We start from the raw sequence: 27,786 nt of genomic DNA on the forward strand, positions 1-27,786 counted from the left end.
GCCTAGTTGTATTAGAAACATCAATTTCCATTGGTTATCTTGCTTGCGCATGAGCAGAAGGGTAAAAGTTGGAGTTATTTTTTTTTTGCTTAATAGACCCATCAGTTTCGTATGGAGACCGGAATTTATTCCAAATGCCCACCTTATCCTAGTTTTTGCAAAAGTTCACCTGTCTGCGTGCAGTTAAGACCGGTATGCCTTAGATTTGAAGCCAAAAGGTCTAAAATCCGGACACAAAATCGCATTCCGATCTCAAGCGAATTTTGGTTGAAAAATAAAACAGGTCCAAAAAACGAGTTTTTTCTCTCTGTATTTTGTAGTGCAACTAGAACTTCCAGATTATTTGATATCATTTTAGAGCTATATATGTTTGTTTTTTTAATACCACCCATGTTGGTCTATCTTAAATGGCCTTGATGCTGCAGGGCTCTGAAGTAGGGTACAGCCTCATCACGCCTACAGACGGGATCGGGGCCAAATCGGTTAAGCAATACAAGATTTAACCATTATTCTAATCAAAAGCAGCATGCCCGAGAACAAAGAAAAATAGCAAGACATATTTATCACTTTAGGAAACAGTTAAGTAAGGATATAAATTCATGATTTCTGTATTAGGATGGAAATATCTATTATAAAATCTGTATTCATGGATGTTAAATTAGTAGGTATTAAGGGACTGATCAATCTACAAATAATAAGCCACCATGAAAATCTGATTTCACAGTATCAGAGACATACTTGGCTGACAGAAAAACAAACAAAAGGACAAAAGACTGATTATAATGAATGAATATAAATAAAAATATGCAGTAGATTATATGATGTATATGAATTTAGTAGATTACCTCCAGCCAGCTGTGATTTAAATCGCTTCTGTCCCCAACCCAATATTAAAATCGCTTCTACCACCCACTAACCCATAGCCAGAAATTATGTTGAAAAATATACTTCTGAAGGGAGCAGTGTTTCTTGATTAAAACACATCCGACGGTGGATCATAATTTTTTAAAATTGCTTCTGTTGTGGGTTGGTTGAATTTGAAAGTGCCTTCCCCCCGGGGAGGTATATGTTTTACTGGAACAGCCTTAAGTTGTATGTCTGAAACAAATGTAACAATTTATCAGAAAAAACTTACGCCGTTTGTTTATTTTAATTTTTTTTTTATAAAACGTTTTTTTTTATATGGTGGCGTGATTCATGAACAGGCTCAGACATTTCTGAAATTGATGCCATATTTGGTGACTATGGTATCTTTGCATTTCTCTAGTGTTCAGCCTTCAATAATCTGTGGTTTTCTCCGTTTACCCCAGTGAACTTTATGGATGTAAACAAAGATCTTCGCCTGAAAGTGTATTTCGATTAAACTGTAAGAAGCTGTTATAAACCAATGTTAATAACGAGTTCAAAATAATTTTCTGCAAATAAACAACCACAAGACAAAATTCTCTGCTCAATTTATTGATAATGGACACCTTCAAATATTTGATGGGTACAGCATCTGAAACAGAAAAAATTCAAAACAGAATTAAGTACTTGGCTTCTTTCACTTCATACAATATATATGTACGTGTGTTTATATATATATATATATATATATAGTGATGGGAATCGGTCAGAAATTCATAATCGATAATCGGTTCCACTTAACCAACTGATAATCGATTATAATCGGTTACAAAGAGCAAATTTTAATTTTTGTTTGTTATTCAGTTATATCTTTGATCAATAGTTCAAGATGTTAGTAAATGTACAGGAGTAATCTCTTTTAATGACATGTATATTTTAACCTGATAATAATATTACATTTTTGTCTATTGTGTTGTGTGTTATTTCTGTTCTACATCTTGTTAAATGACGCAACTTTTTATGGCTGATAAGTCATATGCAACTGAAATACTGCTACAATCCCCCAAAATCCTTTCATTCATATGTGATGTGTGTCTATAATTTTAAGTGTAGAAGGACACAGTTTTCTTGTTTGTCATTGTTTACAAATACTTCAAATAATATTGCATTTAAAACTGAAACAAATCATCAAAATGTGTTTAAAGTTATTAATTCAACTATTTAACAACTTGATCATGTAATAATGGCTATATGCTCCTAATTATGAAATTTTGCACCTATGAAGTATCATATGGTTTTATATTTGTAGTTGTGAAGGGAATTAATAAATTTCAGGTCAACTTTAGTGGCTGGGAGTTTTACTACCCTTTGTGCTTTGCATACAACTAAAAAGTAGTCTCCCTTTACACATAATCGATTATGGAGTTTCACAATCGATTATCTTATTGGTTCGCTCAACCAACTGATGATCGATTATAATCGATAATCGGAACAACACTATATGTATGTATATATTTCGATCCTGACCCAGAAAAGTCCAGGTGTGTCAACGAAGATTTTTCTGTTGGAAAGTTTATCCTTATTTGCCTGATCAGGATACTACATATGCCATTACCTCATTTAGCCCCAATCCCGCATGTAGGCGTGATGAGGCTGTACCCTATTTCTGAGCTCTTCAGCTTCAAAGTCATTTAAGATACACCAACATGGGTGGTATTACAAAAAAAGCAAACAGATGTAGCTCTAAAAAGATACCAAATAATCTGAAAGTTCTAGTTGCACTACAAAATACAGAGGGAAAAACCTCCTTTTTTTGGACCCCGTTTTTTTAACCCAAAAATTAGCCTGTTGTCGGAATGTGATTTTGTGTCTGGATTTTAGACGTTTTGGCCACAGATCTAAGGCACACTGGTCTAAACTGCACACAGACGGGTGAACCTTTGCGAACACTAGGATAAGGTGGGCATTTGGAATAAAGAGCGGTCTCCATACGATAATGGTGAGTCCATTATTTAAAGAAAACTCTCCAACTTTTACCCTCCTGCTCATGCGCAAGCAAAATAACCAATGGAAAATGATGTTTCTAATACAACTAGGAATTAGTCTCTGTTGAAAGCCTATGATGTATTCAGAAATAGACCCCCAAATGTCTTTCCTACGCACATTTCAGGTGAAAACGACAAAAACCTCTGGGGCCGAATGAGTTAAGGTACTGATTACATGTTTCCTACCCCAGAATATCAGACCATAAGCAAAAGGCCTAAGCTGGCAAGAAGTCATTCAATCAGATTACAAAGCTGTTAACAGTTTCACTAAGCAGACTTGTCAAGTACTGCAAGAACTAAAGTCAATCATCTCCCAAAGTGCACATCATGTAAATTTCACAGAGTTTACCAAAGCCCAATATTCAGTTCCAAAGCTAATGATGATCTTGAGAAGTGAAATCCCAGATTTTACAACTTTATAGAAGCCAGCTTGATCAGGGCAAATTGAATGGAAAATTGATCTTGCCTTAAAGGCACCAGAAATTATCTCAAAATATGAGAACAAAAATATCACATTATATTTGTTTAACAAGTACAGAACTTTTGTTTTGTGTTCTCTTTATTTCTGTTTGCAACTTAAAACTGCATGTCAATAATTAAAGTTACTGAAAAGATTAGAATGCAGATATCATTACAAGACCAATTACAATATATATATATATAGGGTTCGAAACTAACAGACGTCCGTTAGTCTGTGACTGATAGTTTTCCTCATGGATTTATAAATATGTTCCACTACAAATCTGCCCGACTTGATAAAAAAATGAATGCGTGTAATTATTTTAAAGTTTGCTTTTCTGGTATTTTTTAATGAATTCCGCAAAAGAAATCAGATGCAGACAAATAACTATTTTTAGTTACTGAACTTGTTCCAACTCCCGTATGTAAATTCAGATCACCTACACACTTTATATTAAGCATTACAAATGGTGTGCAAAGCGTTATTGTCACACTGACCAGGATCATAAACAAAGAAAGCAAAGAGAACAATGTGGCGATTTGTACAAGGTGTGGAAAATCTGGCCAAAAGGTTGAAGACTGACAATAACGAGGACAAAAGGGAGCGAGTCAAACAGTATGATAAAGAAAGTAGGAAACTGAACATTTCTAGAGAAGTGGAAATGGGTCAGCCATGGCTCAACTTTAACCCCGAAGTAAATACCATGTTTTGCAGCATCAGCAGAGATTATTCAAAAATGGAGGATAAAGTATACCAGGAAACCAAATCACAAATCCATCAGAAATGCATGATCACAAGTCGAGAATTATCAAAACCAAAAGGACAGTCATCTGCAAGTAAAATCGTCATGACGCTAAACGAAAAAGTTGTTGGAAGAATGTCAGTTTTGTTTAGGAATGTACACTTCCTAATAAAAATGAGAAGGCTGTTTAGGAATTATATGTGGATCATCCATTTGGATGCCAAAAAGGGAATTGATATTGGTCAATGACAAGGAGGCACAAGTGTTTTCAGAATTTATTGCATAGTGTGCAAGAAATAAACTTGAACAAAAGATTACATCAGCACCATTTATTAGTATTATCACTGATGGTTCCACTAACAAGGGTTCCATGAACAATAAGTTGTTTATGTGAGAACTGCCATGGGTGGGCAAGTATGCACTTCATTTTTGGGTATGACAGAGGTTTCACAAACTAATGTTGATGGGATTTTAGGAGCTACTGATGATGCAGTTGCATCAATTGCAATGCCTGATTACAAAGTAAACCTGTTGGATTAGGTTCTAATGGCGTTAGTGTCAATACTGGAAAAATAACAATGGTGTTATTGTAAATTTAGAGAATTGCAGAAATGACTTGTAGGAATACATTGCCATGCTCATCATTTGGAACTGGCTTACAAAGCTGCCATTGTAAAACAGTTTATCCATGCAAAAGCTGAGGAGCTGTTAACAGGACTTTACTATTTTTATCAGAATAGCCCTTTAAATAGAAGTGATTTGTTAGGTGCATGTGAGGTGCTGGGAATCACCAAGATAGTCCCTACTCGTGTTGGTGGAACTAGATGGTTGGCACATTGGCAGAGGATTTTGGACAATTTTTGGCAATCATATCCAGCAAAAGTCAGCCACCTCCAAACGTTGACTAAAACTGATCAGCCTTCACCTAGAAGACCTGAAGCTACTAGGAAAGCAGTTGGCTATCTGAAAATGTTGCTAGGTCTGCATCTTTTAATTATGCCCACTTCTTGACAGATGTCATACATTTACTGTCCAAGTTGTCATTGTTACTTGAAAATGAGTCTTGTTTGGTGTCTGAAGTGAACCTGAGAGTTCTTGCAACTATTGGTGTCTTGGAACAGTTGAAATTAAGAGATGGTCCTAGGTTAAAAAGGTTTCTGCAGGATATTGGTAATGGACCTATAAAAGAATTTCATGGTTTTGAACTAAAAGAACCAAGTTCCCCAACAACAGTGCAGTTATCACTTCATGTTAGAGAGGACATGATCAACAGTTTAGCAAAACAGTTTGATGCCCGATTTGACAAACGGCAATGTGATGTATTGAAAGCCATACATTTTTTTTTAATTTATGGCCAAGAGACTCAAATCATATTGGATTTGGTGATAAGGATGTTACTACTCTGCTGGTACATTTTCCCCCAGTAATGACAATGGCAGGCTTCTATCCAGACAAGGTTGAAGAGGAGTGTCAACTTCAAAAGTTTAATTTATGCTTGGGGGTGTCAGGTATAGAACTTACAACAGTGTGATGTTAACAAGAGATTTCAAGGTCACAATAACATTCTTGCACTGGTGGATATTGTGTTGACCCTGCCAGCCTTGTCTGCAGATGCAGAGCGGGAATTCAGTGAATTGAAAATGGCGAAATCTGATTGGAGATGTAGACTGTGCAGCAGTGTATTGAATGACTTTTGTTAACAATTCACTTTTTTAAGTGAAAACATTGTTGATTATGATCCAGTGCCAGCTATATATTTATGGAACTCTTGTGGACCAAGGCAAAGAAGACCACTGTATATGGAGGAGTATTCAGAATCTGATGGAGAAGATCACGATCTGGGACAAAATGATGGCAAATCAATATAATTTATAATGTGTATAAATCTCTATTGTTGTGTTATGTACATCGGAATTTAGACCTAATGGATTTTGCTGCAGACTAGCGTCTTTTGTCCTATTAGTTCGCTCGACTAGTTAACATAAAAGTTAGCTTCGAACCCTGTGTGTGTGTGTATATATATATAGATATATAGCCCCCCCCCGCGATTTTGTCCATGTTTATGACATGATTTGTATAGGCCAAATTCCTTGTGTGGGCATATGCGCATGTTTGTCCATCATTTTGTTACAAATGATGATCCTCAAGAAAAAAACCCTACATAATGACAAGGTATACATTTTTAAACTTACAACTCTTATTCTTTTCCCCATGGCGATGGCAGGCAAGTTCTTTCTAAACTTAGCCCGTACAGCCCCACTGCAACCATGTGGTCGTGTTATCTTGCCCCAAATGACACGTAGACGGCTGGCTTTGTCGTGGCCAGGACAGGCGGTCTTCCTGAAAGAGAAGGTACCTTGAAAGATCTTGAAACATACAATGGCCTTGTCAGGCAAGTACTAAAACGTTTTGCTTCTGCAGTGTAAGATCTTACTCTTTTCAAAAACAGCTAGATTTTCATACATCCACAAGATGTTTGTCAAGAAACATTTTGCTTATGGAAAATTGAACATTCTACAATTGCTACATTCTTTATCAGAGTATAAATAGATACTGTTACATATATTTGATTTAATTTATATCTGATTTAATTGTTTGTAAACTTTAAAATTTTTTTATTTTTAATATCATTACATGTCAAAATAAGGTAGTTTTGTTTACTAGGAAATCAATACTTTTCCAGAAAATAGTTTGACCATGACTGTTCATTTGTGAACACTTAAAGCTGACCTAGTTCCCAACCTTAATTCTGAAATCAGCAAGAAAATTAAACAACTTATTTTAATATTATTCTTAGAGTAAAATGATTGGTTCTTGTCAAGGTCATACTGGGACTACATGTTTTTTTTATATATGTACATACTTCTCGAAGGTTCTGGAAAGTTGACCCTCATCCAGGAATTTGTTTTGCATTTCAAGTTACTGAATAATCGTTGTTTATAGAGAAATATCTCTCAGCTGGGTTTCTAAACACTGGGATGTAAAGGTGTTTCTTTTGATGTGTCATTTTGGGAATTACATTTTAATGATTATTCGAATTATTTGGATTCTAAAGGATAATTCTTTTTCCTGGAAATATTTGAGTGCTCATACAGAATTCTTGGACAATGACATTTCATTAATTCAAACACCCAATTATTGTTTGTGAATAACACAGAACTAGACATTCCAACACCACAAAGGATACAGTATATGTCATCGCCTTCAATCTTTGATTCTTTGTTGGGAATCGAACTTGGATTCATTAGAACATTTCATTAATAGGACTTTTAAAATTTAATTTGTGGATTATTCTTGGATTACTTTTGGATTTGATTCTTAAAATCATAAGTTTTTTTCTCTACATTTTTACAGTATTTTTCCAGGGAAATAAATTGTTAAATTTTTCAAAGCTTGTTGTTTTCAATCTTTCATTTGTCACTGTTTATTTGAGCCTAAACACATAAGAGATGCAAAAATTAAAATAGAAAACAGACAATATGAACACTTATTAATTAGCACACAAACAAAGCAGACAATACCCTAGGTTCTAACCATGACGTGTCATTTCATCCATCCTATATCTGTACATTTTATTTTTTTACCATATATACTCATTCACAAGTCAACCTTCTTACTGAAAATCTGATTATGCAGAATGGGCATAGTCTTAAAATTGGTGCAAAATATTTTATAAATCGAGGTGTTGAAAACTCCAGTACAATAAGTACAGTCGATTCAAAATATTTTTTTGTTTTCATGCTTATATTCCTATTCAGAAATGTGTAAATGGTATGTCTGTGTTTATAAAATATCAATTTAACCGAAGTACTGCTTGTATAAAAAAACTAAGAAAATCTAAATTTAAATGTTTATCGTTTAAACATTTTGTTTACGTGTGTGATTTAGATTTTTAACATAGCTTTAACAATAATTTAGTCATACTGCTATGATGTCTGCAGTGTATGCTAGGGTGTTCATAAGGTGGATGGGCAGATGGATGGAGACTCGTTCAACATCTACCTTGGTGGCAAGACAGCAATTTTATATTTGTATCACACAGTGAAAAGAAACATGTACCTTCTGGCCTTGTACACATAGGCACATCTCTTGCCAAGGTAGAATTTAGTATCCTCTTTCTTTACCACTCCCTCTATTCTGAGCAAAGAAGTGTTCTCATGCTGATTGCGAAGACCTCTCTTGTAGCCAGTGAAGACTGCCTTACAGTACAGTCTGTGTATTACAGAATGAGAAAAAATATTAAACACTGAGTTTATGATAAAGTAGAACTGATGCCAACCATTTTCTTTCACACATGCTTTCAAAATCCTATTCCAGTTCTTAAGTGGTTCATGATCTATTACTGCAACATATTTTTAATGGTACCACCTTTTGTGCACTGAGAACTTATCTTTAAGGTTACTCTATTCACAGGATCTTGAAATTCATGGTTTAACCATTTACCTCATGCAAGCGTCGTTGGACACCTCTATTCCACTATTAGATACTACATTCATTTCTGCGAATGACAATTACGTCAGATTTCATTCAGTATGTACGAAGTTTTCACGATTAGAATCACAACTATGAAAGATTCAATACTTTGGTAAAGGCTCCGATATTGATGTAGGCAGCAATTAGTTTTTATAAATTATCAAATTCAAATGACTTAGTGATGTAGACGCAGACAAAAAACTTTTGAATACGAGAAATGGCAGCTACGGTTGGTCACGCAGTCTCACTGACTTGATGGTGAACGAGTTCTCTCAAGATTTTGATGCATATAAAAAATTCTTTTATGAAAAACAATTACACAGCTATAACAATCGGACTTTACTCGTAAATTTTTCCACACATAATATATGTGTACCAAAAATGTAAAATGGTCAAAATTGCTGCTAAACGTAACATACACTATATTGCTTAACAGTTAACAGGCAGGCCTATGCGTATGGAGTTGAATAGGTAACAGTTGTTCTGTTTATAGCACACTGCACTTTGTAACTGCTGTGGTATAGGGTTAAAGCAAGACTCCACAAAACCAAAGAAAACACCCCCCCGTTTCTAGAAAATTCACATTAAACAGAGATGAATTTGGGAATGTCTGAGACTAAAATGCTTCAGAAAAATACATATTCAATTTTGGTACCATAGTTATGAGGCCAGGAATGAATTTGCAAATTGTGTCATTTACTTTTCCTAATTTTATGAAGTCTAACTGTACATGGAGCAGTGATGCAAGCTTTACTTCTGCATGTGATGCGCCTGTGATTTGTCAATAAAAGTACACAAAATATGGTTGATCTGAAGCAAATGATGAAATTTTATCAATGTTAAAACACAACCCATTTTTTCAATTCCAAACGTTAAGGGGGTTGTAATTCTATAAATTACAAGTAGACAAGATTTCCTATTACCTTCCTGTCTTCTTGGGTGGATTTGGTTTTGCTGTTTCCTTTGCTTCAGCCATAGCCCAAGATTATCTGCAAGATTTAAAAACAAAGTTTCCAAGCAACTAATCAAAACAAATGTTTGGCAAATCTAAAATCATGCTGTATTTATACAGGAACCTCTAAGTAATCAAAGTTGTAACTGTGTCATTTATAGCATTACCTTTACAATGAAGCTTCTGACAATGATGCCAAAAAAAACAAAGCCCTCGCTGTTGTTCATTGTGCGCATATCAACACTTACCAATTCAAACTATATCACTGCAGCACAAGGATCAGTCATTGCTATGACTTAAACAACTTTCTCAGAAAAACTCAATACTCAATTTATGCTACAAAATGTAATATAAGAACTCTCTTCTTAACGTCACACAAATGCTCCCAAAGAACAATAATAAATCAAACCACTTCAGATGTGTATTATGTATGTATGTACCCATGATCCTAAAATGACTGATCAGCCCATTTGTTAATATGTCAGATATTCAATACAAGTAAAACCTGTTATGAGAGACTGCCCCTCTCCACTGTTGCCTGCCCATGTGACAACATTTTCTGGAGAACATTCCAAAGTTCAACATATTCCTTTCTTTTGGAAAGGACGGAATAAAACACTTCATCAAGACTGTCATCTGTTCTATTGAAACATTTCATGGGATGATTGTCCGATTGGATAACTTCATCTACTAATATTCCATACTGAGTCAATATTAAATTGCATCAGGACTCCACTTTTCTTGCCTCACACATAATTCTGAGGACCCTACAGAGTTTTGTTTCTCTCATTTCCTTATCTGACAATGTACAATATGCTTTTTGGGGCCCCAAGTGGTCTAAAGCATTCTCCGTTATGGATCACTGCCATCTACCTCTGTCTGTGTGGGTTCGAGACTCAGATTTGGCTAATGTAGGTATGTGAGAAAGCATGCCAGTAGCTTCTCACGGGTCGGTTGTTCTTTCCAGGTTCTTCCACCACCATTAATACTGGCCGCCATGTATAACCTATCGTGTCCTGAAAAATGGCATTATACCCTACAACAAGAAAATGCTTTTTGTTTACATGTTTAATCCTTTTTCAGCAATTCCTTGTATTTCTCTTGTTCAAGCCAGATATCGTTGAAAGAGCAAATACCTGGCACTTTTAAACACGAGGTGAAACAAAACTGAAGGTGTAAATCAACTGATCAGATTTTGAATCCTTGAATGTTACTTTCGCGTACTTTCTACATAGAGTGAGCACTTGTAGAATGGAACCCAAAAATCAACTGGCTGAAGTCTTGTTAAAAGAATTGTGAATTAGTGTAATGAACATTTTGATTGGCCAAAGCTGATGTACTCATCCAATCAAATTGAACGATTCATCAATAACAAGACGCCAGGAAAACCGACTACATCCGAATCTAATGACCTTAGGCAGTTTTATTTGTAATAACAAAAATTATAATGAGGACTTTGTATAGTGCCTAATGTTTAGATGATCTAAGCGATTTACAACATTAGATAAAACCTAAAAACATGTATAATGATACAATTACGAAAAACGAACACCATGAAATTAGAAAACAAAAAAACTTGCTGAAAATAGTTATAATGCTGGCTTCCTTTGATGATGGGTGTAGCTGGCATGTGTTATTGAAGTCGTCGCCAAGGCCAAGCAAAAAATTTGTTTATTATTGCGGCAACAATGAAACTTAACAGTTCATCAAAAGAAAGAAACCATGAAAACTTGACTATTGTCTGACTGTACATACCAGTTTGTACCCCTTACCAATTTCAATAACAAAAACGTTTAACGTAATAAAAAGTGCACTGAACTAAGTCAATTGAATCATTGATTTATAATTTATAACCAGACTGTGACCAGAATGGCAACAATAGTAGCATCCGCTGCACCATTCATGTTTAACAGACTTTACCATACTAACATGGCACCATATCGCATACACTATGGGTTACTTTATTTCCATCGAAAACATAATCATGTAGTTCATCCTGTTTGGTAACTGATGGATAATTCCGTAAATTACCATAACGCAGAGAATTTGGAATTATATCCCTCTGCATACATGACCATAAAAATCAAACCGCTTGTTAAATCCACATGCAAGGCAAATTTGTTGTCAGTCTTTTCCTTTGCTTGATTCAACACTGTTGTAGGGTTTAACGATTATGGCATTTTTCAGCACACAATAGGCTATACATGGCGGCCAGTATTAATGGTGGAGAAAGAACCAGAGAAAACACCAGGAAAGAACCACTGACCCACGATAAGCTTCTGGCAAGTTTTTTCTCACATACCCAAATTTGCCGAATCTGAGACAAGAACCCACACAGACAGAGGTGAGATGGCAGTGATCCATAACGGAGAGCACATTAGACCACTCGGGACCCCCGAGTCGACATTCTAAATATCAGAAGCAGACAACATACATATGTACATTTGTAGTTGTACACAAACCCCTTTGGTGAAAATGTACTTGTCCATGAACTGGAAATGGAGCTTGAGCATGTCCGTCTATTATATTGCCAACTTTCATTAATCATGAAACGTGCAGATGATGACGGTGTTAGAGCTACTCTACTCAGTCAGGTTAGAAAATTATAAATCAATGAACAAAATGACTAGGTTCATTGCACTTTATATCACATTCAAGGTTGCCATTATTGAAATAAATTGGGGGTACAAAAAAAAGGGGTTGATATAGTCAGACTATACATCCAAATCTAAAAACCTTGGACAATTTTATTTCTGATTATGGATAGAAATTAAAAGTTTGGGGTTTATCTCAATTTTCAAAGATTTTAAAGACCTCAGGGTAATCTGCTCAATTTTCCCTAACTTTCAAGGCCTTGAAAACGCTAACTCTTTTTTCCCAAACTCTCAAAGACCTTCCAAGACTGCTGTTGTTGATCTAGGTTTAATGCCACTTTTCAGTACACAATAAGTTATACCTCACAGCCAGTAAATAAGGTTCAGAAAGAACCCATGAAAACCTCATTAAGAAACTCAGACCCACAGGAATTACTAGGAAGCTTTCTCATATATCTATGTTCCCCATGATCAAGCTCTGCGAATGTTAGCAAATGAGCCCATTCAGTCAACTGGAACCCCCAAATGTTCAGTACTTCTCATTATCTTTACATAAGAACAAAGACTGACAGTACTTGAAAGATATACATTTCACATGATTTCACTTAACTACATGCAGTGAAAGCAGAAAGGGCAGTTAAATGTAAACAAAGAAATTAGCAAGTTTGTATACATTTCACATGTTTAGAAATATTCTTTGCCATTACAGTACAGACCCCAAATGTACTCTTGATATCAAAAGTATGATAGCCACTGGGCTACCATATTGTACTGACCGGATACAAATACTGCAGCCCGGTGATACAGACATTCAATACAGACATTTTTAGGAATGGCTAAAATTACATACATCTGAATGGCTATTATTCACTTTTTTCAATTTGTATACATCCATAATTTTGGGACAGTCATCATACAAGCACCAAGAAATACACAAGGCAAAATCAACATTCAAGTACATGCTCGTGCTTGGATCAGGTCGACCTAAAGGTGCAATCCAGTATAAACTGGATTGAATGTTGCATGCTGTGTAGTCCTACAATGTAAGACATAGCACATGTTGGTTTTGTTTTAGTGCTACGTCTTACTATCCAAATAATGGCCTTATAGTGTGTTCCCATGTCACTGACATCAGAATAAGTAGTCAAAGTTTCAGGAATATCACACACACTTGGCAGCCTATATTGACACTCTTCCACTAAATTACGTGTAATTAATACACTTACTGTGCTGTCTTTATCCTGGTGGAACGAAAATGTGACACTAGCAAATGGATGCATTTTCATGTTCCATTGAAATACATTTGAATTTATTGCAATGGGACGGTAGTCGAGGTATGCCGAAGTATGTTTAAGTAGGTTCATGTAGCCAATATGTTTCTTGAACAAAACAAAATGTTACTTTACAGTTCAAATATTAATAGGCATAATATATTTTTATTCATTTTGTTAAACAATAATATTTCAATTTAACCCGATTTTGGCATTCCCGGCTTTCAACAATTTCCAGTCAACTGAAATGTAGGCCAATGAAACTTGAAAACAGGTCCATTTCTTTTGTGAGAATTTGAATTTATTAGAGAAAACACATCAGAGTAAATAAAGTTTCACTAAAACATTGACTTACTTACTTGTAGAAAAGTGCCATTATTTTAGCTGCCAGTTGTGTGAGATATTCCTTAAAATTTTACTTACATTACGAAGTTAGTCGACATCAAAACACACTACACAGCGCCGTTAGTTAGGCAATAAGACCCCGATACCCAAAACATACATATCAGCTGCACACGTTGAAACAATTTATACAACCCTGCTATTTGCTAGGAGAAATTATATCCTCTTTTTCTGACCCCACTGAGTACCAGGCAACCATTGTAAAAAGTCAAAGCCAAAGTATCTAACCATGCAGACAGGAGTTGTCAGTGATCGGTAAAGTTGAGCGCTTTAGACCACTCGGCCATTGCAATTTAAATTAAATAAATAACTTTTCTGCAAAGCAGATCGTGCCAGCACGTTTAACTGATATTTTTCAACGTAATAAATGTAAAATTGTCCACCTACTATAATGATTGACTACACAACACCCCCACGCCTAATCACATTACCAATAGCCAAAGACGCAGAGTATATCATCATGACAAATTTGTCAGCAATACTGGTATATACGCTATCGTGACTTAGATCTTTACATGATCTTGATTTTCGGACATTGTTTTAATTGATAATTGTTATTTCTCGGAATTAAAAAGGCACCTCAATCTCGAAACCACAACTCGCGAAGGCATATTCCGACCATATCTTTCGATTCCATTTATATATATATATATATTTTTTGCAGCAAACACATTATGCTGGGGCAAATAGCCACGTGTGAAGACATTATATCATACTGTAAACAAATGATCAAGTTGAAGACAATTGCCACCATCACACTTCCACTTAGTACAGCTGGTACACCTTCTCGTCAATCTTATTCAATCCTAGTTTGGTTGTTGTCATCTGCCCAATTAAAATGTATACAAGAAAATAAAATTCAGTTACTTATTTTATATTCCAGTTAACACATAATGGAAATAAATATTTTTTTTGTATTTTATCGTTTATAAATAAGAGTTTTTTTCACGTTGTACCTACACAATTGCAAGCAAGGACGAAAAGAAAGGCTATCCGGCTATAACATTTTGATTTCCTGTTTTTCTCTTTCATTTGGGATGCTTTAAAACTTATGCTTATCCTATAACGTTTAAAAAAATTCTGATTAAACTAACATATTTCGCACATAGAAAATATTGTTTCAAAGCCCAAGAAAATTTGTCGTTGTAAATCAGTACAAATTACCTAATGAGAACACCAGCAATTTTAAGAAACTGGAAATGAATTTCCACAAGTAGTGTGTATTGTACGGAAGTGCGCATTGTATCACTGCGCATTACTATAGTTACCGTAAACATCATGGTGGCGCTAGTGAAACTATTTTCAGGTGGTTAAAGAAAATACGTGTGGGGAAAAATCGGGAACTATGTAAGTCATCAAACTCTATTTCTTTTATTCCTTAACTTCTATCCAAATGTTCACAGAAGCGTCTATCCCCATCAAATTTTTTATTTCTTTTTAAAATGTCAGTAACCAACCATAACCATACTCGGGTCACTCCAACACTGTATTATCGCGGCAAGCAGGATTTCCCGAATAATTTTGACCACACTCCGTCAGTCGGTTGGTCTCAAAAATAAAGCTGTATCCAGGAAGGACATTAATCTTTCAGAACACAATTACTTCAAAAATGTCGCTATTTTAAAACAATGAACATCACTTCCATTTAAAGTGCATGAAATTCCATTGATCATCAGATATACAGATCTTGTCAAACTTACTATATCTGCATTGGCCTTGATTAAGTAATACGCTCAGTAAACCTTCTAGTGTTTTATGATTATGGGTCATATACCAATGGCGACATACATGTCCTTACAAGGTTATGTTTGGAATTTAATTCCATGCTAGTAATACAACATAAGACACATCACCCGATATTTTTGTTGGGGGTGGGGGGGGGTGGTGGATGGGTCTTACTGCCTAACTAACGGTGCTGTGTAGCGTGTTTTGATGTCGACTAACAGTGTAACAAAAGTAAAATTTTCTGGAATATCACACACACCTGGCAACCAATAACGACACTTTTCTACAAAGTAAAGTTATAATGTTTTTGTCAGACTTGACTTACCCAGATGTCTTTTCTCTAATAAATTCAAATTCTCACAAAAAATGGACCTGTTTTCAAGTTCCATTGGACTACATTTCAGTTGGCTGGAAAGCAAAGAAAGCCAGGAATGCCGAAATTGGGTTAAGTTGAAATATTATTCTTTAATGAAATGAATAAAAATGTGTTATGCATATGGAAACTGTAAACAATGTTTCCTTTCATATGCCCCACATGAGCTAACTTAAACATACTCCAGCATACCTCAACTACCTTCGCAATGTAACAAATTCAAATGTATATCAACAGAACATGAAAATGCATCCATTTGCTAATGTCATATTTTCATTCCACCAGGATAAAGACAGCACAGTAAGTATATTAATTACACATAAATTAGTGGAAGAGTGTCAATTTAGGCTGCCAAGTGTGTGAGATATTCCTGAAACTTTGACTACTCATTTCGATGTCAACAGACATCGGAACATGTTATACAAGGCCTTTATTTGGATAGTAAGACATAGCACTAAAACAAAATGTGCTATATCTTACATTGTAAGACTAATTCCATGATAGCCAATATGGACCAAAATTGACAGAACATTGCTTATGATCCTATTTATCCTTCATAAATAGAAAAGCAATAGTAGTTAAGACTTTTTTAAAAATCACTAACATTTTAGTAATATTATTAATAGATTCATTTGTATATATTGATGTCTTTGCCCACATTGCACTTAAATTTCAGATGAAGTTCTATACTTTTTTATTTTTAATTTCTACTGTTGTAATCATGAATTTCTGCCCTAATTTTCAGTAAAGTCCAAAGACCATATTACATGGTCTGTGTCTGCAATAAGACCCACCAGCTTGTTTTTATTCAGTCTTGATTGTTGCTAGGGACGTTTCTATTACTGGTCAACATTTTATCCCAGATTTTAAAAAGTGATTAGACTGCACTTTTAAAAAGTGATTAGACTGCACCATGTCGGTACCTTGCAGGTTCATCTGTCACTCAAGACTGTCTCTTCAAATATGACTGCAAATGTATGAGCAATACAGCTCATGCACATATGTATTACTATAACAGCTGTAGGTAATTTTTTAGAATTTAATTACTCATATCTTCAAATGATGATTATTCAGTTTATTTCATGCATTGTTAGTTGATGTTCCTAGCAAAATCATTGTATAACCACCATGAGAAATGTATTTGACAAAATCAGTGTTAAAGTACATAAACATTTTGGGGTGATGCCTGGCAAGAGACATTATCCATTGTCAACTAGACTGAATGTCACACACATTGATGTGACAGTCACACTAAAAGTGATGTGTATTGGTAAATATTTGTACTACAGTAATTGTTTGATTCAAGGCTTTCTTTTCTTTACCCAGTTTATTGCCTGGACGCCACAATAAAGGGTCCATGACAACCAAAAATTTTCATCAAGAAACTTTGAATGAGATGTAAGTTGCAAATCACTCAACAAAAAGCAAGCAACATATATTGGTAAACTTCATTTCATATTGTAACAGGCATTCATTTTTTTAAACTTAATAAAGATACCTATATTACCACATTGAGGTATACTTTAGCAGAAGTGAATTCAGCCACATAGAAATATTTTACAATTAATCCCAGTTTGGTGGCACAATTTGAGTAAGCAGCATCTAAGACAAGACATAGTCTGGAATTCTTGCTTTTGAGAAATCTTAGAATTCCTCCAACATATTTAAAGAAACAGCACATTAAATTATAATTACCTAACTAGAATATGCATGTTCAGCTCAGGAACCATATATAAAAACTGACAAAAGCAAGATAGAAATAGTACAAGACAATCTGCTCAAATATGGAAAGAAAAAATACAGAACCAGTCTGATCCAACGTGGTTGAACTACACTCGGGAGACTTTAGACATGAGAAATAAAAGGGTAATCTCAGCAATTCCATGCAAAATAGTTAATGGACATATTGCAATGACATATACTTGACCCCTTTACCTGGCAATAATCAGTTTCACGGTTAGTATCTCTCCTTGAAAACACCAGAGGGCATATCGTTGCAACTCACTTCCGGATAGTTCAGTCAATTAAGATGGCAAATGTAGATCAAGAAAATGTGTCAGACTGCTCACATTATGCAAGCAGGATCGATATCTCACTATCTTAAAAAGAAATTCTATCAATATTTGATCAATTATTTTTACATCTTTTATTTTTTTTTCACTAACTTGCGCTGCTCCCAGCTTTAAAATAAATATTATCTGCCCATTTAAGAACTTCATTATCTTTCCATTACTACCTTATGCTCTAGTTTGTGTTATGTGATTGTGCGAAAGTGTATCGCTGCGTAAAAAGTTCTTGCAATTTATCTTGCTTGAAGAATAATGAAAATATGTTTATTTTGTACAGCTTCAATCATAGCAGTTAATGGAGGTTGAACGCCAACGAGAAAATAAAATTCTAACTTCTTAAGGTTTTTTTATTATTGATTTAGACTGTTGCTTTTCTATTAATGTTCATTATATTTTTCATGAAATAACTTGAGTATTTTCAAAATGCACAAATGTCAATCACACTTGAACAGACAGGCACACGTACAAGTCTTCTTGATGATTATTTGAAATTTATTTCTTTGAACGTTTGGAAATGTTAGAGTATACATTTTGGAGAAATATCAATGTTAGACACACTATGCATGTATAGGACATTTGAGGCTCTCACCTATCTGTCTGTCTGTCTTTTTTCATCTGGTATATGGGTATGTATATCCTTGAATGGCTGTATTCGCATACATATACTACATAAGCATACTTCTGGTTAAAAACAAGTATAAAATGATGCTAAGTTAGAAAGAGTGACTGATAGATAAAGACAACAAATATTTGTGAGTATCCATTTAATATTGACTTGCAGAGTATGTTCTTATAAGAAGTCTCTTTTTTAGATCATACTGTTTGCAATTTTACATCCGGTCACGTGGATCAATATTGATTTAAAAGATGAACCAAAGTAATATGACGGAATCTGTGAAATAATTGGATCTTTAAAACTTACATATTTGATGCAAGGAAAGTTAAACAGAAGTAAACTAATTTTAAGAAGGCTGTTCTAGATGAATTTGCTGGTGGCAGTCAGAAATGTTGTCTAAAGACCCCAGCAAATTTGAGAGTTAATACGTGTCAGCATATGCAAAGAAAAATCATGCTGAAAGTTATTGCAGGTACTGTCAGATATTTGATGTTTCAAAAGTCAAAGAAAAAAAAAGCATTATGCATGTTATTTCATCTGAATATTGTAAAATATTTACACCCAAATATGAATACATATTCCGTCTGCATTAATTACACTTATTTATCATTATGATAGTTAATGTATATATTGCTTTAAGTTCTTCTGAATACATTAAAATACTGTGTTCCATATTTTTTTAAAAAACAAACATTTCTCGTTTAAAATATTCAGCATTACAAATCAGCTGACGTATCGAATTCATGTTATGATTATCTTATCGAACTTGTGTTATAACTTTCTTAACTCGTATTATAAACAAACCATTAACCTTGTGAAAATAACTGAGAAAGAAGGATATATAAAATATATGAAAAATACAAATTGTTGAGACTGTTTTCGTTAAGGTTATATAACCAAAAATGTGCAATAAATGTTTAAAATCGGAGAGCAAAGTAAAATGTTCCTGCAAATTTATCTGAAATTATGGATAATGAATTTATATTATCAGGTATGGACAGTGTATTTAATTTATTTATTTGATATCATTTAAGTACGGAAAGTAACTCTCATTTTATTATCTGATATAATGTAAGTATGGACACTGAATCTAATTATCTGATTTAATGTCTATAATTATTCTCCTAGTATGAACAATAGATGTTTGACATATATAATTTATTCATTGGTTTAACCATAATGATCTGTAGTACAGCTAAGATACCTTCCTTTGTTTATTTTATGTTTCGCTAACCAAGTGTAGAACGGTGAACTATCCAGAACTGGAAATATTTTGTGGGCATGCGCTTTGGAGCTATGATCAGTAAATCCTTTGTAACCATAGAGACCATCATGAGGCTCATAATGCTGAATTCTTGTAATCTTAGTTTATGCCATACCAACACTTACAAGACAATCCCAGTTTGAGCCTAGAATCTCCAACCTCAATAAATATTATTCTGCAAATATTTTAAAGTATTGTTTTTCTTTTATTTCTTATTCTTCTGTTTTTTATTCTAACTTTAGGCATACAAACTTTGTCCAAGCTTCTTCCATTATCTAGCCCTCTTTTCAATTGTTAGATTGAATTGTTTGGGGAACTGGGGCTTCTGTCATTTGCTGTCATTTGTCTTGATATTTTTACTCAGTAACTAAGTTTTTCAAGTGCAGTAGAAAGGATAAAAGATAAAATGTACCTCAATTAAATAATCTTCATTTTTCCTTCCTGTACATATATGTATGTGAAACAAGTTATGTGTTTCAGACATTTGCTATTCATGTATCAAGGTCACAGTAATTTTTTCTTCCAATATAGGAATTATATAAGAGGGAAAAAAACCCAATAATTTTAAATGACAGTCAGAAGCTTCTTTAAGTGTTGGAAAATTTAGCATAACAACTGAGTTTAGGTTATGTGACAGCTTTTCTTGTTGTGAAAAGTATAACCCATTTGCAGACCTCTCATTATAGGGAACAGTTATTAGTAAATATGAATTTTGCAACACTTAATGTAATTAATGCAATTTATTCCTTTAAAATTACCATTTGCCTATTTTTGAAAATGAATCCAATTCCATGAATTTTATTCAACTACTTTGTAACAGAAAAACCTTTCCTAATATGCAGAAACATTTTATAAAAAGAACTGATTTATTCATTTAAATCAGTTTTGAAGTAAATACTATAGATCATTATTTCATTTATTTATATAAAGTGTCTGTTGTTCTTAACAATGAAATCATATAACATGGTACATGTATTCTGCAGGGATTTGTATCTGGATGATAATAACTAACTGATGATGAAATTAGTGTTAAGTGTACAAAATCATTTGCAGTCATTAGATTAATTAATTTATTTATTTATTTATTTCATTGCTTAAAAATTCTTTGACTCTTATTTATAAATACAATCACCATCATTCATGAAGGTAATGATAAGAAATTGGGATAGATATCTGTCAGAAAGTCAGTGTGTTTCAGCTTTTAAGATAACCGTAATATTTTGTCAAAATAATCTGTCCTCAAATAGACTAATATTCATAACTTACAATACTGGAAACACTAATGCATTTGGAATTGAAACAAATATTTTCCACTTGGAGGTTTGAATAACAAAATGTGCAAATAAGCTGCATAAAATCTTGAAAAGTTTTGTATTGCATTCAGTCCAAACAGCATTCAGTTTACAACTTAATGGTATAGTTATTCCCCCCCCAAAAAACAAGATAAACCACTATAGAATTTAGAATATTCAGGACATTTTTGATTATTTCAGGGGTTTAAATGGCGCAGATGCCATCCACATGGCTACAGTCCTTGAGGACTGTGTCGATCAGCTCTCCATCCTGGGCAAAATCATGCCTACTTCATACGAAGGAAGGTCTGATGCTTTGCAGGTGAGTTCTTTATTAGTTTGCCCTAGCATCATCTGATCATCATAATTGTCATCATCAATATTTCTTTTCTCTCAAAAAACGTGTAGCTGGCATGCATGCATCTTTAAAAGATATTTTTAATTACATGTTGTTTTTACTTCATTACTAAATAACAATGTCAGTATCTATAATCCACATTACACACAAATTCGAATTTAAAGTATTCATTGCTGTTGTTTTTTCTAGCATACCAATCACCAGTTTCATTTTGATTTTGATAGCCCAGTAAAGCCTGCCTGACTGTAAAAGCCACTGAATGTTTTGGAAGAGCACCTGTCACAAAAGTCCACAAGTTTTATGCACAGATGAACTGTATTATATTCACTTAATACAGTCAGCTGAGTAGAGCCTATGGAATTCTTTGTGGTGTCCTGTTTGTCAAAACACCAAACATATATGGTGTCCTGTTTGGGGACTTTGTCAAAACACCAAACATATATTCTTGCAGGCTGTTGGATATGTTTTATTCAAAATCACCCTTACAGCTGCGGTTAATCTTTGAACAAAAACATGGTGCACAGTCCCTGCATGTTTCGCCACTCACTCCTGCTTCAGACATGATGTGAGATTTCATCCCAAGAACAAAATTTGCAAACAATGTTCACATAAAAGTAGGAAAGACCATGAGAACATTGCTGAACCACATAAAAGACCTGTCTTGTCTAAAGACATTGTGTCACAGACTCCATTTTGTTTGTATTAGGGTTGCCTCCTCTCTGTACAGCTGTCAGTGTGTTCTTAATTTCAAGTTGACACTAACTTCAACCTGTCTGTGGTAAATCCTGAAACTGATGTTTATATAATCATTAGTCTTTCAACTATAATTGCTGCTATTCAGCTTGTAAATGAAGAGAGCTAACACTTCATTTGAGCAGAGCTTTAGAGCCTGTAAAATCAGTTTATTAAAAATTTATGTTATATTTAGATCAGAACACTGATGAGAATAATATTGCAAGGGAAAAAAACCAAGAAAAGACCTTCATAAAAATGAGTAACCTTAATTTTCTGAATGTGAAAATTGAGACATAAAAACATTATTTAAAATGTAAGATCTGCTGAAAATATTAGAGTATTTAAGAAGAGATATCATGAGCATGCATGTGTTTCTAATAGATAATGGAATTTAGTATTTTAATACTAAACATGTTAAAATAAACACTAATTATTGCTATCTTCATATAATGTGCATTGTTATACTCACATTAAGAGGGCCTCAAGGGAGAATAGTCCTTCACTAATGAGTCAGCCTCTATAAATAAAGCATTATTATTATTATTATTATTGAGAAAAATCTTGGCTTTCTAATTTCCGCCAAAGCTGATGTGTTTATCTTGGTTTGTCTTATAGTGGATATATTACTCTTTTTGTATGGCACATAATGTATTTGAAATGAATGTCATATAAAGCGATTTCATTCAGTTTCTTTTTGTGGGTGTGTGTGCTAGTTTTCTTTGACTTAATGATTTTATTTTAAGACTGAACAAACAGTATGTTTTTTGTTGAAGCAGTAGGGCCCCTTCTTCACTCCACAAATTAAGTACAGAAAAAAATGTTATTTTTCACAAAATCACAAAAATTGATGACCACAAAAATAGAGCAATTATCTTTACTTTTTTAAGTATTTATTAATGTGATTTTTGAGATGGTGAGCACTGAGCTGAACCGGCTGGTAGAAGGACAGAAAGAGCTGGAAAACAGGTACCAGTCAGTACTTTCTCATAAACTGGAGATGCTGCAGTCAACCAAGAACATAGCAAAACTTACAGATGTGGAGAAGGAGGTTCTAGAAGCGGGTGGAGATCTAAAAAATAGCACTCATGTTTTTACTAGAAGTTTGAGGCAGAATCCTCTTGCAAGTGACAACATGGCCAAGATACAAGATGACAGGTATTTACGGCATTACAGTATTTGTGCACCGCTGTACAATATTAGTCTGTTTGGTAACCTTAGTTTTTGTATTTAATTAATGCATGAAATATTTCTTACATGTAGTGTGAATGACTTATTTTCATGGGTATAATCATTATTACATGAGATAAAAACTGGTGATAATATTTGCCTGATTTTCCCTTTTAAACGTTTAGAGACCACTTATTTCTTTATACAAATAACCTTTCCTCTCTGATTAATTATAAACAGTTTAAAAGTATTCTCCCATGATTAAGACCAGTCATAACAGCCTAATAAATTTGTCAAAAAAAATCAATGGACTAATTATCAGACAAGGGAGATATATTCTAAGTTTATTAAAATCTTATGTAAAACTTGGTACATTTTAGTTCTGATACATACCTTTGCCCTTGTAATTGTCCAGAATGATAAAGTATATTGTTTGTTCTGTTCAATATTATTAGAGCAACCGTAGTACCAGCAGCTACACTTGCAAGCCCCATGAACTTAGTGATATGCCGGAATATCCAACAAAAACAAAGTTATATGTTGTATTTATTACGTACCCCCGTTTGCTAAAATGATTGTATTTAAGTTGCTTTTCACAAGTTTGAAGTATCATTGAATGCAGATATCTTTTTAAGAGAAATCCTGTTATTTTAATGATTAGGTTGCGCATAGATATGACATGCTATGATTTTTACATACTAATTGACCTGCTATGGTGTCTTGTTATGTATCATCAAACTTTCTGTGTCCTGCTCACCAGCAGTGAGAAAATGTTTGAAAATATCTAGTAAGTGAACAGTGGATAGTATCATATCCCATGCAACACATTTACATAGAAAAAATTACAAACTGTGTATATATATATATATATATATATATATATATATATATATATATATATATATATATATATATATATATATATATGTGCATATATATATATATATATATATATATATATATATATATATATATATATATATATATATATATATATATATATATATGAAGTCTCCATTCTGTAAGTGCATATAAAATGACCAACAATACAGCATCCATTATAAAAATGAATGAAAATGACAGATAATACAGTGTACATTATAAAAGTAAATGAAAACTGGCAGACACTATAGTCTCCATTATAGAAATGTATGAAAATTTGACAGACAGTACAGTATCCATTATACAAGTGTATGACAAATGACGGATAAAACAGCATATATATATATATATATATATATATATATATATATATATATATATATATATATATATATATATATATATATATGGAAAGTTGCAGATAATACAGTGTTCATTATTTAAGTCCAAATCTGAAAGTAATTACATGCCATACATTTTTTTTCCATCTGTCAGATTATTCCTTGAAAGTGTAATGGCTGGCACCCTGTCGGAGTTGATTGAGAACTGCACATACCAGGTACTAGCAGAGACAGTTAGAGGGGAGAAAGAAAGAAAGGCACAACTTCAGGACACAATACTCAAGTATGGAACATTAAACATTTATTTTTCTCTCTCTGTGCATAAATTTGTATACCCAATTAAAAATGCTGTATCCATGCCTTTACCTAAAATTCCTCTCATTTTCAAAGAAAAAGATAGAAGGGGCTGTATTTAAATGCCGAAGTGTTTTTGCATTCATACATTGAATAAAAATAGATTGTAATGTTCATAAATCTCTTTTGTAGAAGCAGAAAGTTTTAAAAAATGCTTACGTCTTTTTTTTTATATCAATTAAAATTTGTTTGTAGATATTGCCAAATTTCCAAGTATCATGGATGGGGGATGGATATGGTAGGAATTGGGAAAGGTTGGAAGAATTTATTTTTGCTACCAGTACCAAGGATAGGGGATGGGCGTGGCATGAAAATGGGAAGGCAGGAATAATCGGTAGTTGTCTCCTAGTAACAGGGATAGAGAGTGGCATTTGTCCCCAACATTAGGAATAGAGAATGGCAATTGTCTCTAGTATCAGGGATACAGAATGACATTTGTCCCCTTGTATCAGCAATAGAGAATAATATTTCTTCCCTTAGCATCAGGGATATGGAATGCTATTTTTTCCCCTAGTGTCAGGGATAAAGAATGGCATTTGTCCCAAACATTAGGGATACTGAATGGCATTTGTCCCCTTGTATCAGAAATAGATAATGGCATTTGTCCTCTAGTATCAGCAATATGAGATGTTATTTGTCCCCTAGTGTCAGTGATAGAGAATGTCATTTGTCCCAAACATTAAGGATAGGGAATGGCATTTGTCCCTCTAGTGTCAGGCATAGAGAATGGAATTTGTTCCCTAGTGTCGGGGCTAGGAAGGGAACTTGACCCCTAACATTAGGAATAGAGAATGGCATTTGTCCCACACATTAGTGATAGGGAATTACATTTGTCCCTTTGTATCAGGGATAGAGAATGGTATTTGTCCCTGGTATTTGTCCCTTTGTGTCAGGGATAGAGAATGGTATTTGTCTCTTAGTGTCAGGGATAGAGAATGGTATTTGTCCCTTAGTGTCAGGGATAAAGAATGGCATTTTTACCATAGTGTGAGGGATAGAGAATGGCATTTGTCCCAAACATTAAGGATAGTGAATGGAATTTGTCCCCTAAAATTAGAGATAGAGAATGTCATTTGTCCCCTAACATTAGGGACAGAGAATGGCATTTGTTCCCTATTATCAGGAATAGTGAATGTCAGTTTTGTCCCATAGTATTAGGGATTGAGAATGGTTTTTGTCCCCTAGTATCAGGAATAGGGAGTGAAAGTGCTGGGAATGAGTCAAGATCTTTGTCCCTTGGACATGATGGAAAGGAAATGACTAAAGGTAAGAAATTAATAATGTATATTAATTGTAAATGGGAAACTCTATATAGGCACATTCAGCTTTGCAACACAATTACAATTTGTACATGTGAATATATCCATCCATTTTTGATTATTCAATAAACAATTTAACAAGGTTATGCAAAAAACCAGGTTCAGACAAACAGCGATTTTATTTCATTTGTTTATATCTTAGCCAGATTCTGATGGAGTAATGTCCCTTTTTTCCCCTGTTTTTATATTTATTATTGACACTATGCTGATTAGTACATTTTGACACAACACACTTGAAATTGACTAAATAAAAATCATTCATGTAAAGAGTTCTTCAGTATACTTTACAAGAAATGGTCAGAAGAATTTTCACACTTTTTGAATAAAAGTGTATGAAATTTTAAAATCCGACACCCTTTTATATAGTTTTCAGACATGATACATTTATCATAACATAACTGAATTACTGATAATATACTGTTCGAGTGTAAGGTTTACTAACTGAGTAAAACATATATGAAATATATCCTGTTGCCTACTGTTATAGTTTTCAGTAGAAATATCTGAATCATAATAGTCCAGTTGTCGTATCTTTTAATATGTACGTTTTCCATGATATTTGTGCATTTAAGACTAGCTAGAATGTCTTTCAATAATTCAAGTCATGATGTCACCTTGTTTTTCATTTTTTTGGTAACATGAATCTCTTATAAATCAAATATATTTAATGCTGTAACATTAATTTAAATTCAGTCTAATGAAGCAATAAAGTGAAATTGGTCACAGATTTGAAGTGTTGGTGTTGCTTGTTATTTAATTTATATTTTTTCACATTTACTAAGTGAACAAGGAATAAACGAAACTCTGTTACCTCAAGGTATCAGTGCTTTCTGTTATTTTTGTCATATTTTCTATTGGAGGACATTGTTATAATAGAAGTTTAATTAGGATCAATTTAATATAAGATGTATTCTACACACCTGGGCTTGCTGGGTTCATATTAGATGTATTCTACACCCCTGGGCCTACTGGGGTCATATAAGATGCATTCTACACCCTTGGGCCTACTGGGGTCATATATGATTTATTATATACCCCTGGGCCTACTGGGGTCATATAAGATGTATTCTATACCCATGGGCCTACTGGTGTCATATAAGATGTATTTTATACCCTGGGCCTACTATTTGTAATATAAGATGTATTCTATACCCCTGGGTCTACTGGGGACATATAAGATGTATTCTATCCCCCTGGGCCTACTGTGGTCATATAAGATGTATTCTATGCCTCTGGGCCTATAGGATTCATAGAAGATATATTCTACACCTTGGGTCTACAGTGTTCATATAATTTGTATTCTATACCCCTGGGCCTACTGGGGTCATGTAAGATGTATTCTATATCTCTGGGCCTGCAGGGTTCATATAACATGTATTCTACACCCCTGGGCCTGCAGGGTTCATATAATGTGTATTCTACACCCCAAGGCCTACTGTGGTCATATAAGATGTATTCTATAACTCTGGGTTTATAGGGTTCATATAAGGTGTATTCTACACCCCT

At 33.9% G+C, this 27,786-nt stretch overlaps 2 protein-coding genes across 5 annotated transcripts in view; one reads left to right on the top strand and one right to left on the bottom strand.

Moving 5' to 3' along the window:
• Window positions 1–1,442: 1,442 nt before the first annotated feature.
• LOC149799446 (large ribosomal subunit protein eL33-like) lies at window positions 1,443–14,807 on the bottom strand. Of its 3 annotated transcripts, none has more exons than XM_089958792.1 (5): window positions 14,746–14,807; window positions 9,490–9,555; window positions 8,153–8,305; window positions 6,286–6,433; window positions 1,443–1,498 (listed from the first exon to the last, which is right to left on the bottom strand). In XM_089958792.1, exons 2-5 carry the CDS (start codon window positions 9,540–9,542, stop codon window positions 1,475–1,477), a joined length of 378 nt encoding a protein of 125 aa, XP_089814918.1. In that variant the 5' UTR covers window positions 9,543–9,555; window positions 14,746–14,807; the 3' UTR covers window positions 1,443–1,474. The 3 variants fall into 3 exon arrangements, with proteins under 3 accessions (XP_089814918.1, XP_089814920.1, XP_089814919.1); XM_089958794.1 differs by lacking the exon at window positions 14,746–14,807 and adding an exon at window positions 14,545–14,563; XM_089958793.1 differs by lacking the exon at window positions 14,746–14,807 and adding an exon at window positions 14,502–14,520.
• Window positions 14,808–14,989: 182 nt separating this feature from the next.
• Window positions 14,990–27,786, top strand: part of LOC149799447 (dynein regulatory complex protein 9-like) — a 29,416-nt gene continuing 16,619 nt past the window's right edge. Inside the window, exons 1-5 of one of the 2 annotated variants that reach the window (XM_089958789.1) lie at window positions 15,059–15,132; window positions 17,210–17,281; window positions 21,326–21,446; window positions 23,128–23,372; window positions 24,762–24,890. In XM_089958789.1, coding sequence (XP_089814915.1) covers window positions 17,241–17,281; window positions 21,326–21,446; window positions 23,128–23,372; window positions 24,762–24,890 — 536 coding nt within the window. In that variant the 5' untranslated portion in view covers window positions 15,059–15,132; window positions 17,210–17,240. Of the gene's footprint in view, window positions 15,133–17,209; window positions 17,282–21,325; window positions 21,447–23,127; window positions 23,373–24,761; window positions 24,891–27,786 lie in introns of both variants that reach the window. The other variant, XM_089958790.1, reaches the window with a different exon arrangement.

This window comes from Sinohyriopsis cumingii, chromosome 5 (assembly GCF_028554795.1).
Source record: "Sinohyriopsis cumingii isolate HCF-2022 chromosome 5, ASM2855479v2, whole genome shotgun sequence".
Taxonomy (NCBI): Eukaryota; Metazoa; Mollusca; class Bivalvia; order Unionida; family Unionidae; genus Sinohyriopsis; species Sinohyriopsis cumingii.